Here is a 12,887-nt window from a genome sequence, read left to right as displayed (position 1 = left end):
CACGATTAACCGATCAGTTAGAAAAACACTTGTTTTCCTTGGATAACAAAAAACTATGCAAATGAAAATATAAACAAACAAAAGTGTCAAAAATGGCCGCGCGCACGAAAAACAAGAAAGAAATAAAAATGACAGCCCAGGGTGGTGAGGACAGAATAACAAAACGCATGGTGAACACCTAATCTGGTTTTTCTAGAGGAACACCAACTTGTTTCAGCGCCATGTAGAAACTCTACAGTGCGCCCTCTTGTATATCTATCCTCTTTGGTGCTAATAAATTGCCAGCAATAAATAAGCTGTTGCATCAAATGACTATCATGCTTCTTGCAGGGTGTCTTACCGTTTAACAAATTTATATCTGTTGTCTGGCAGCTCTGCCTACTCGTTACTTTAATTCGTTCAAAATTATTCGGCCAACAGCTGTCAACCTTTTTCCGCAATTGGACCAATTCGGGTGTTGATTGTTGTTCGCGTTAGTTGAGGTGATTTTTATAAATTAGAAACTGGTTGCGTTAAATTTAATGATTCTTATTTTCCAATTTGTTTTTTAATGTGTAGGAATAATAATAAAAACGCAAAAAATATAAAAAGCACACGAGAAAATACATAACTGATTACCAAAACGCGATTGTGTGAAGTGCTGTGCAGCTGGCAGTGTAGCTAACAAAATAGAAAAGAAAAATTGCAATTAAAAAGAATTCACAGCATATTAAAAGCATATACGTATACGGCAAGTAAAAAAAGCAGTTATTTAGTAAACAAATTATCAGTTGCAAGTTTTAAAAGGAATTAAAGTGATTAAGCTTTCGATTTACGGGAACCAGGGACAAGTGCGAGCATTTGTTGAGGAGACGTAATTGGAATTTCAAAAAGATGTGGAGTCCAACGCATATACAAGTCACTGGTGAGTATTCAGAATGCCTGTTGAAACTTTTAATAACAGTACATTTAAAATAAAAGTGTTACATTTGTAGTTCTTTAAGTTAAGTCTTAACTTATTGATTCGAAGGTTCATTCAAAGCAGGTGCCTAGCAACCTAATACCAAAATGAATAGTATCTCATTTTCTTTATTTTGCAAGCAAGCATGTTCAAGAATATATAGGTTTAGACTCGCTTCAGTTAGACACGATTTTGGTATTGGTTACTTATAAACTATATAAAGATATCTTGGCATTTACCCGGAAATTCCATAGGTCGTGCGGTTCGGGGTTATACGCAATGTCAACAACACCATTTGCTTTAATATTTGATTCAGAGTCATTGTTGTCTACATTGGTTGATGCGCAGTCACTTTCTTTATTGCATACAAACAATGTAAGCTAAAGCTAACATCAACCCGATTGCTCACCTTACTATTTACTATACTTATTTATATACCTACTACAAAGCTTGTCTGGTGGGTAACTGGTTTTGACAAAACCAACAACGAATATACACAAAAATACAAAACATCCAATAATAAAATTTATGAAACAAAGCATGCATGGTGAGGCAAAAGCTAGGAGCTGCTGCCAATGTGAACGATCGGCGTATAAAATTAAAAACACATTCCATTTGTAATGGAAACAGTGGCACTAGCAATGCGAATGGAAAATAAATGTATTTTATTATAGGTCTACATACATATGTACGTCTGTTGAACATATATTCAAGCATACATAATGTTACTGCAAGCATTAAGCTAATACATGATTTTTAGCACCGAGATGTAGATATGGAAGCTTAAACTTGGCTTAGAAAAAGAAATAAATGGTAGTGACCAGTGCGATTAAAGTTCAATGCAAACGCTCGATTAATTTATGTTATAATTTCACTTTTTAATATTGCACTCATTTAATAATACACTTATTTTCTTATACATTCAGATTATTATTGTGTAAAAAAATGTGAAAAAATTAAAGCATACATATAAGTAATCGAGTGCATTAATGAGATTGAGGCCTTTCGGTTTGAACTCAAAAAGTTCAGCGAGGCACGTTGTAGTAGCTCATGTGCCACTTTCTACTTCGTACTGTTTTTCGCGTCAAATGTTTTACATTTACATTAATTTGTTGTAATGATCATTGTACATACTTGCGCTTGCAATTTAGATTGCCACATTAGCTTATTAATATATCATCATTGTTTTATCAAAGTAGGTTCCCTTTTCGCCACCTGCTGACTATATAAAAATATATGTACCTACGTTATTCTAGACGTAAATATTTACATGTTACTTATAAAGTGCCTTGCGCATACATACATCCATATTTATATAGATATACTTCTATACTATATACATTGTCTATTAATAGTCATACGATTACATATTTCACGTGACGATGGTTGCATTTGATTCACCTACTACAGATTTCACTTTATTAGGCATGCAACAGTTGACTTTACCCAAAAATTTTGTTGAATTTATTTATTTACTCAAACGTGCTGAATTAAAGTGAATTTGTGTTGAACATTTGATGAAACCATGTGAAACATTTTTAGCTTTCCAAAAATAGTTGAATAATTAATATATGTATACGATGTAATAATTATTATTTTAATCACAAAATTATTTAGTCAGCTATTTTCTTGCTTATAAAAAATAAAAGTAAGGCGCGATAACCTCTGAAGAGGTTTTAGGCCGAGCTTCTATTTCAATTTGCGTCGTGCTTCTTTTAATCATACAAATTGGCATTTTGAATTAAAGTAAAACTTAAACATAGCAACCTTTTAGTTAATCTCTCTACCTTTGCTATTAGTGCCGGCACTGACATGCGCCTGGCTGCTCTGTAGATATAAAGATACATAAATATCAATCTTCTGTCGGTATTTCCAATCAAGGTAATGAAATGTGCCGAATTTAACTGGATCATGCTGAACAAATTAAATTTAACACTTGTTTTGGCTCACAGAGAAATTATTTGTATGCCAACCGGGCATTACATGCATTACATCACATCCTACTGGTTACCATCAACGCCTTTGGTTACCATCAACGCCTTTGGTTACCATCAACACCTTTGAGAAGCAGGGTGTGTATTTTGCGCTTTCAACGGCAGCCGGTTCTATGTAGCGGAGCTACTCTGGGGTTTTTGCGACCCAATTTAATATGTGTTCTGCTACAAAAACAATAATAACCAAAGGGGTTTCTCGTCAACTTTATGTTGTTGTTGTTGTAGCAGTGCTTCGCCCCCATCCAATAGGTGCGACCGATCACAAATTGTCATCAATATCATCTAACGGGAGTCCAAGCAAACTTGATGCTTCAACAGGGGTGGACCATAATGAGAGGGGTGTTAGAAGCGTTGGTTCCACAATACAGTTGAAGAGCTGGTTGGTGTCATGTGGGGACACGTTATAAGCATGACATATGTTTTGTATGTCGGGGTTGATTCTGGATAGGTAAGAGTTTAACCTGTTACAGTATCCAGATCGAAGTTAAGCTAGAGTGACTCGCGTTTTCCTAGGGCAAGTTTAGGGTATTGTTCTTTGAGTACAGGATTCACCGGGCAATACCTGGCATAGGGCTCCGACGCCTGTTTGTTGAGTTCACAGAGGACCTGCTTGTATTTTTTGGCTTCATACGGCTTTGTTCTCAGGTGCCATATTTCCTCATAATGCTTACGGAGATGACTACTTAAGCACCTGGGCGGTGTTGGCTCATCAATCAGATGTCTGTTGGGATGCCCAGGTTTCTAGGTATTCAACAGGAACTGTTTGGTAGCCTCTTCCAGTGAGTAGTCTTTAGGCTTGGCGACCATATCGGGGACGCGTAGCATGCAATCGGCTGGCCAATTGCTTTGTAAGTGGTAATGAGCGTTTTTTTATCTTTTCCCCAAATAGTGCCAGCAATAGATTTGAGGATTTTATTACGGCTCTGGATTTTCGGTACAATTGCGGCTGCATGCTCACCAAAATGTAGATCCTGATCAAACGTCACACCCAAGATTTTGGGGTGTAAGACATTCGGTAGCGTAGTGCTCAAGGGCGTATCCAGCCTTCCACAAAAGGGCGAGGTGCATTATTTTTAATTTCAGATTCATTTATCGCTCATTTGCTGCAACGTCGTCATAACTCAAAAAACATGACTTTTGAGTTAATAACATATAAACGTACCCAATATCATGATCTATGTTGTATAAAAAAATCTTCGTGGTCAGTTAAAAATTTTGCACGTGTTATAAAAATGAAAATATGCCTTTATATGCGCAACATATGGCAGTTAAAATCTTTGAATGACTCTCCTGGAAAATTGTGTTTTTTGAGTTATGACGACGTTGCAGCAAATGAGCGATATAGCGTGTTTATAAGTATAAAGAGTAATGACGTTTAGGTAAAAGCGAAGCCTGCTTTATAGACCCAGCTGTGGGCTCTAGCAGTCCGTTAAATTTTTTATTTATTTATCAAGAGCTCCCTAAAATATCTACAATGTCTAGGTTTTGGTAATACAAAACTTTGTTGAATTAGAAGATAGATTAATTTAATAGTCAGTAAAAGAGGTAATTACTTTAGAAATGTGATCCCCCAAGTGAGTTTCAGATTCAACAAAATTGTATTTTTCCACATACTTTATTTAGTTTAGTTACAGAGATGTATTTTAAATTGCATTACTCATTCTCTGTATTAGAAAGCAGCTGTGTAATTATTCACGTGTAGTCAATGCTTATCGATATTTTCAGAGATGCACAGTATCTGGTGCCATTATGCAGCTTATCAGTCTTATTGTTATTCAAAGTTATTTATCATTTTAGTTACTTTATTATTAAGAATAGTTAAGTATTATGTATGTGTTTGTAGTTATTAATAAATTTATGTAAATAAATATTATTAAGCTCATGTTGTTGATGTTTAACTTTCAGTGTTCTTAGTTCGCGAAGGGGAGGGCAACGACCCCTGCTAATCAATTGCAAGATTCTCAATTTCAAAATAGTTTTCTCAATATCTCGATCCATGCGCCACCTAGCGGAACTTTTTTGATAAAATATCGCATTGTCACCGGGTTTTGACTCACGGCCCAAGTTTCATGTCTCTAGCTCATCGGGAAGTTACTCGAAAATCGATCGCAAGATTTCCCCCGTTTTTAAAGGATTTGCAGTTATCTTGACTAGCGCGCCACCTAGCGGAACTTTGTTTTCTATAAGTTGATTTGGTACCAGGCCTCTAACTAAGTGCCAAGTTTCAAGTCTCTAGGTAACCGGGAAGTTAGTTAAAAATGGATTGAAAGATTCCCAAATTAAAATTTGTTTTCTTACTACCTCGATCCGCGTACCACCTAGCGAATTTTTGTTGATCAAATGTTGCATTGTCACCGGGTTCTGACCCACTGCCCAAGTTTGAAGTCTCTAGCTCACCGGCAAGTTACTCAAAAATCAGTCGCAAGATTTCCCTCGTTTTTCAGGGATTTGTAGTTATCTCAATTGGCACGCCACCTAGCGGCACTTTGCTTTCTATAAATTGTATTGTCACCGGGTCTCGAACTATGTGCTAAGTTACAAGTCTCTAGGTAACCGGGAAGTTAGTTAAAAATGGATTGAAAGATTCCCAAATTAAAATTAATTTTCCTAATATCTCGATCCATGCGCCACCAAGCGGAATTTTTTTGATAAAATATTGCATTGTCACCGGGTTCGGACTTACGGCTCAAGTTTCATATCTCCAGCTCACCGCGAAGTTACTCAAAAATCGATTGCAAGATTCCCCTCGTTTTTCAAGGATTTATAGTTATCTCACTTAGCGCGCCATCTAGCAGAATTTTGTTTTCTGTAAATTGTATTGTCACCAAGCTTCAAACTGTGTGCCAAGTTTCAAGTCTCTAGGTCACCGGGAAGTTAGTTAAAAATGGATTGAAAGGTCCCAAATCAAAACTAATTTTCTTAATATCTCGATCTATGCGCCACCTAGCGAAATTTTTTTGATCAAATATTGCATTGTCATCGGGTTCTGACTCACGGCCCAAGTTTCAAGTCTCTAGCTCACCGGGAAGTTACTTAAAAATCGATCGCAAGATTCCCTGCGTTTTTCAGAGATTTTCGTTTATCTCGATTCGTCTGCCACCTGGGGGCATTTTGTTTTCCAAGAGTTGTAGTGCCATCGACTCGCAAACTATGTGCTAAGTTTCAAGTCTCTGGATCACCGAGAAGTTAGTTAAAAGTCGATCGCAAAATTTCCATTTTAAAATTAATTTTCTGTATATCTCGATCCGTGTGCCACCTAGCGGATTTTTTTCACTTGCATTGTAGTGTCTCCCAGATCTGACCTATGTTCTAAGTATCAAGTGTCTAGCTCAACGGGAAGTTACCGAAAAAGACTTCCGTGGGTAAAAAATTCGTATGGAAATGAGGGGACAAACATGAAAGGGACTTAATATAAAGGTAACAAAAAAATAACAAATATGAAAAACTTGTCAATTGTTTTTAAAATTGAACAAGAGGCAAACTTTAGTAAAACCAAAGTACTGAAAAGAAACATTTGTGTACTCTGTATGCTACTAATTGTTAATAAGGCAAATGTGAAAAAAAATTTCAACAAATTTTTGTTTGACTTTTAGTTCGACCTTTATTTCTATTAGCAAAAACAAAAAAGTTTGCAAATTTTAGTTAGTTAAATATGTACATATGTATATGTATTAGTTGAATATACACTTATGGACAAAATAATAGCTTCGGTCTCTATAATTAATATTAGCTGTGTTTTTTTCACATCTATAGACATTTACGTAAACATTATATGGACTGCTAAGCGTCAAACTTCAAGTACTTCGTCCTACTAAATTTCAATACCCATTATACTCAGATGTAATTGAAATATGTGTCTATGTTTCACCTCAACACTAATTCTATGTTTCACCTCTAAAAATGGTGTATATCCACTATTCATCGCAACGGATTCAGCTATATGTTATACATTATGGCCACCAGAGATTTGTGTCTCCGATTTTAGGTACACCCAGTTCTGTAGCTAGTTATTTAAACATTGCCGCTAGATGGGTCTCCTAAGCACTATCTATGCGAGGATAAGCGTTTTTTTTTACGCGCAAACGTAAACATATACGCGTGTAAAAAAAAGACGGCTATTAATAACTCTAGTTACTCATGCTAAATATATGAAAATCATCATACATAATTCATTCATTTTAAAGAAAACTATTTCATAATAAAAAAATTTCGTTGGTCAAAATAAAAAGTGTATGAAACATTGCTTTTAGAAATCAAAGCACACCATTCAAATATAATTCCTTGCTCCACTGTTTTATTAATCACCGGTATTTCTTCCATGTTTTGTAAAACTTTGCCTATTCTATTGGGAACGTCTTTAATTAATTTTCGGTAGGTTTCTAATGGAGTACTATCCCACCCTAATCCTTTGTCTTCTGCCACAATTGTTCCTTGCTTTGAAATGAAAAGGATGACAATCCGCTCTTATGACCTTTTGACTTTTCCAAGCTCTCATTAGTTGAGGTCAGGGGATTGACATGGCCATTGCCTATATGTGACAACTCCGTTGCTGAACCACTCAGATACCAACCGAAAAGTATGTTTTGTATCGTTTTATTGGTGATAACTCAATCTGAGTGACATGTTTTTCTCCGCGTATGTCAACTTAACATTTCGCAAAATAAATGCTTGTACGTCAGCAAGTATTTAGCTAAAAGTGCCAAGGTTACCAAAATTTGATGAATTTAGCGCATTTTCTAATTCTATCTGGGTGGTTTCTCAGAACACGTTCTTCGCTTTAAAATTCTCAAGACACTACTTTTGTTTTGGCGCCATTCTGCTGAATATCACTAATGTCAGAGCTGTTAATTGTTGTAGATAAGCATATGGGTTTCTTTGCTTTTTCTCTTCATGGAACGTATGCATGTACACGAAGAAACTCAAATCAAAAACCAGCAACATTCCATTATATTTATTCATTTATTTTGTAATGTAAATACAAATATCAGTGTCACCTTATCAGCATAACAAAAAAATTGTTTTTGCTTTAGCTTTAAACTCATACAACTTACGATGAAATGCGAATGAGTTCTTTCAAGTTCATTATTATTTCTTTGTTTTTGCTCTTTATTTGTTTTGATTTATATTTATATTTTATATTATACGTACTCACTTTGCCAATCTGAATAAATAAAAGTAACAGCAGAAAACAGCTAAGTATGTACATATTTTCATTTCATTTCGTTTATTGCAAAAATAGTATTAGTACAATAAGATCTAAGAACTTTTGTATATATATATGTATGTATATTATAATGAATGTGAATGATACATTCACATTTTAAAATCTGTTATTTTTACACCGTTTTCCGCAATAAACTTGGTATAAAATTTTTTTATTTAATGAATATATGTAATTTATTTAATTCCTTTTGCTTTGTTGATTTTCCGACAGGGTGAATAACTTATGTATGTATATTGGAACGTTTTTCAGTCATTCCTTGGAGACAAACCGGCTTCGGCGTTGTGTCATATTCAATGTCCTTTTTCGTTATCTAACTTATTTCATAAATAAAATATTTTGTAGCCGAAGGTTAAGTTGATAAACACAGATAAGACATCGCATTGTATAAAGTTCATAAAGGTTACAAAGGTGGGACATTAAACCGTTATGAAAAATTCAGAATTAAGAGACTTGAAATAAATTGTCGACAAGTTCCATATTAAACTCCTTGGCGACTTTGCACCGAAAACTATCGCTCCGTTTGGATACTTATCAGAAGCAATTTTCCGAAACGTTGTCATGCATTGCTGTCTTGGGTTAATAATACCCCAAATATCATTGATAGATGCCTTTACCTACGACACAAACTTAAAATTTCGTTGCCCACATTTCAAAAATAATTTAGACCTATGTATATGACCCATATAAATACGAAATATTATAGGTCTAGGACCAGATGGTCGAAAAAACTTAGAATTATACCGATTTACATCATATGTACCTGTTCCCCAGAGGGTAAAAGGTGACACTGCATCTTTTACCAAATTATTTTAAGCTCAGCTATATTAAAATACCTACATATGTATATCAAAACCGTTGATCTACATAGGTATGCGATACGGTTTATGGAGTGGCATCCAAGAGGGAAGGGGAGTCCTTTGCACCGGTTCTAGCAACTTCTAATCATAGTCTGTCTGTCACGGCAACGATTGTTATTGATGCCTAGAACTTCGGGTAGGCCCCTTTTGCTTATATGCATTCCAAAAAGTTTGGAGTTAAATGTTACATCCGAAAATAAGGAAGGCAAAAGATTTATGATAAGGAGATATGAGAAGCGGCATATCTGTAGATCAGCCATCGTGTTGAATGTCACTACTCTTTTCTATACTCCATGCCCAGGTCATGAGTATCATATACATAGGTGCCTGACACCAAGCTCCTATGGAAACAACACTTCGACTCCATGAGAGCTAGGGCCACGAGGTCCATCATGGTATGCAAACGTCTAGCAGGCAAATCATGGGGCTGTAGCCCACATGTGCTAAGATGGTTGTATACCATAATAGTAAAACCTATGATAACTTATGGCTCGATAGCCTGGGCATCGAGAACAACTCGACACGACCTATTGGTCCTGAGCCGTTCCTGCCAGTAGGCCCGCAGGAAATTAGAGGGCATCTATTAGCAGAAGAGAGGGAAAAGAGAGAACAACACTGGCGTAATATGCCAGGCCTGAGACAGTCTAAGTTACTGTTAGGGGGTTACAACACAAATCGATATAGGGCATTAATAGGCCTCTCGAAAGATAACCTAAGAATCCTAACAGCTATTCTTACAGGACATTGTAGACTGAACAGTCATATGCAAAAGATGGGTATAAGATCGAGCAACATATGCCGATTTTGTGATCGATCAGCGGAGACGGCGGACCATGTACTCCTGGAGTGTGACGCAATCTCAAGACGCAGAGCTAAGTTCATGGGCTCACCATGGCCAGAGCATTCTCACATCAAATCCCTCAAGCCAGGTGAACTGCTAGGGTTCATCAAAGATGTCGGCTTGGATGAGGTGTTGTGAAGCAGCTGAGGGCACAATAGACCAATGGTCGCAGTGCGATCCTCAATTAATTATCTATCTATCTAGGTGCCTGAGTACAAAATCACTCTTTCACGCCTTTTGGTTAGAAAATACTTTTTTTAGAAGTTATTTATAGAAAATTTGGGAGAAGAACGCGATATCTTAAAATTTTTTTCATAAACTACACATCTGAGCTCAAAATAAATGTTGTTGTTGGTATTATACAATGAAAATTGTTTCGACAAAATTGTTTGTCTTCTTCAGGGGTATTAAATTTTATTTTCAACATGAAATTTTCACCAATCTTGCACATATAATTATTTAACGCAACATCGGTACCATGTTCTTGCTGTAGCGATAAAGACAATCCCCGAAGGTTTTGGGGAGTATTGTCGATGTTGATGGTCCTTTGCCCGATATAGATCCGTGACGTTCCAGTAACAAGCACCATTAAGGTACTAGCCCGACCATCGCGGGAACAATTTAATATGATCACACTGAATCTTCTAGCCCCCTAGTTCTATGACGAAGTTTGGGTCGCCACAACCCCGGTAGGTGAGGTTGACAATTAGGTTGGAGCAGCTATATATTAATTGTGATGGCATTCGCTTGAAAGGGGTGCGCTACACAACCCCTTGAATCAATTTAGTATTTTAGTCGCCTCTTACGACAGGCATACCTGCCGCGAGTATATTCTAAGCCCCCTAATCCGCTGGGGTTACAGCAGTACCATTTCCGTGGTAAAATGTTCAATATTCTAAACTTACACCTTTGATTCATTTTCTATTTAACTGAATCTCAATAATACATAAGCTGGAATCTCTCTGATTCCCTAATCGCATCAATAGGGTCAGAATTGCTTTCTTACCCGAATCAACTTTTTTCATTCTCATCACTGATTATGGTGCTTTATCGAAATCCTATTTGCCTATTAAGAATGAATTTTTAAAATTTAAGCTTAAGGTGGTAAACTGTAAATGTTAATAGTTCATTGAATTAAAACTTCATTTCACATTCAATAGCTGTATTTTCTACACATTCAAAGTTGACCTGACTGCAAATATTTATAGGTTCTTTGAACATATGCATATCTCGCCATTTCATAGCGCTGAACATTTGTGCATATTCATACTTATTTAAATTTTTCACACTTTTCTTTAATTCACCTCAGTTCGTGCGCATCGCTTTTTGGCAGCTGATCATTGATTCTGTTAGCCTATTTCTAACAAAAAAAGTTTTTTCTCTTTTTCCAAACCACTATTTGTGCGCATTTCAACGGTTTCTCTTGCTCATATACATATGTATGTATATGGTTTTGTATCATTTCGAAATGTGTGTTTGGTAAATTAAATTGTTTATGATGTGTTTTTCTTGTTTGGTTATGGTAAATAGACATAAGAGTCTGTAGACAAATTTAGAATATGCTAAATGTGTTGTAGTACATTTAAGTGTCGTTGAACTTTGTGATTTTTTGAAGTGACTAAATATTTGATTTACAAATTTTATGTTTTCGATATTTAGAAACAATTTTATAATTTAGCCTGTGTAGGTAAGGTTTTTGTCCCTAAAATAATACTCCAGGGAGGTTTTGGAGAGTGTTTTCAATGCTGTTAATTTTTCTGCTGTATATAGATCGGGTAGACTTCAGAAATAGCAAATTTAATATGACCACGCTGAACCTTGCAAATGCGCCCATCCTCGTCCCTCGTATAGTCTCGGAGTTTTTTCGCAGATCTAAGCATATTTAGTTGATTTTTGGTGATTCGAATTAAGTATTTGAAAAAAATTAAACTTCTGTGCACCAAGCAAAATATTATAATGGTCTTTATTCTAACCATTGCTCTGGAGCTTGCTATTGTTTATCAAGTGTTGAATTAATTAGCTTATTTACTTTCTATTCTCAACTTACATTTCCAAGAAGATTTTACAGATTCAGGCGCGTGTGAAGGAAAAACAGCTACCAACTTACTGTTAGTTTTTTCTTACCGTTTGCTCTTGCTGCACTTGCTATGTGGGAACAATTTGTTCTTTCAGTATTAAAACTAAAATTTAAAAGAATTCGAAAGAATACAACAAATAGTTGCACATATCCGAAAGACTTGATTAATGAAAGAAAACAATGAACAATTGTTTGTGCGATTTAATGAAGCGCAATTTGAATTGATTGCTTGCAGTGATTCAAACCGAAAACTAGGTAAAACAGTAGTTTTGCTTGATTTCTGTGAAAACACAACATAAATATTGATCAGATAGTAATCTGTTAGCAATTAATTTACCGCGCTTGAGTTTCGTGTATTGAACACAAAAGCACAGTCCGAATTAGTTTATTTGCAGCTTCTGTAGGTTCTGCAAAAAAATATGTGCTTCATTTAATTCACATAACCAAATTCGCTAGACTGACAGTTAATTGGTCTAGCAAATCGTTTATAAACAATACTTATTGCGTGATTTTACGCACATTTTAGTATGCGAGCAATTTTCTGCTTATTTTCGAATTTCTTCATATATAGGACCAAAAATTTGAACTGTATAATTCCCAGCTAAGCGCAGACCGAGGTTGTTACATATTTAAGAAAAATAAAATTAAGTGGCTACCAAAGTGTATTTAACATAATGTGATTGAATTTGACAGTTCTCTCACAAAGAACCAGATTATAATGTCAAAAAGAAAAAAAAAACTTCAATTTTAAGTTTGTGAACGATAGCTATTATTTTTAAATAAAACACCATTATTTGCGATAAGAACATGCCAAGAACAGTAAGGAACATGTACACTTATAATATTTCGCAGCCCATGTTGTTTTTGTTGTTGTAGTGATAAAGACATTCCCCGAAGGATTTGGGAAGTGTTATCGATGTTCACGGCCATTTTCCGAACATAGATCCAGTACGT

General features: G+C 35.6%; 1 protein-coding gene across 5 annotated transcripts in view; it reads left to right on the top strand.

The window, feature by feature from the left end:
- The first annotated feature begins 408 nt into the window (after positions 1 to 408).
- The window catches only part of Rip11 (Rab11 interacting protein), a 96,320-nt gene continuing 83,841 nt past the window's right edge, over positions 409 to 12,887 (top strand). For 3 of the 5 annotated variants that reach the window (XR_010953059.1, XR_010953056.1, XM_067784144.1), the window contains exon 1: positions 435 to 904. Coding sequence is in view for 1 of the 5 variants with exons in the window: in XM_067784144.1 (XP_067640245.1) it covers positions 874 to 904 (31 nt within the window). In the remaining 4 variants the exon portion in view is untranslated. Of the gene's footprint in view, positions 905 to 12,887 lie in introns of all 5 variants that reach the window. The other 2 variants (XR_010953057.1, XR_010953058.1) reach the window with 2 other exon arrangements.

Source organism: Eurosta solidaginis, chromosome 4 (genome assembly GCF_040869045.1).
Source record: "Eurosta solidaginis isolate ZX-2024a chromosome 4, ASM4086904v1, whole genome shotgun sequence".
Classification (NCBI taxonomy): Eukaryota; Metazoa; Arthropoda; class Insecta; order Diptera; family Tephritidae; genus Eurosta; species Eurosta solidaginis.
Note: the sequence above shows the minus strand (reverse complement) of the source record. Positions and strands in the feature narration are given on the sequence as shown.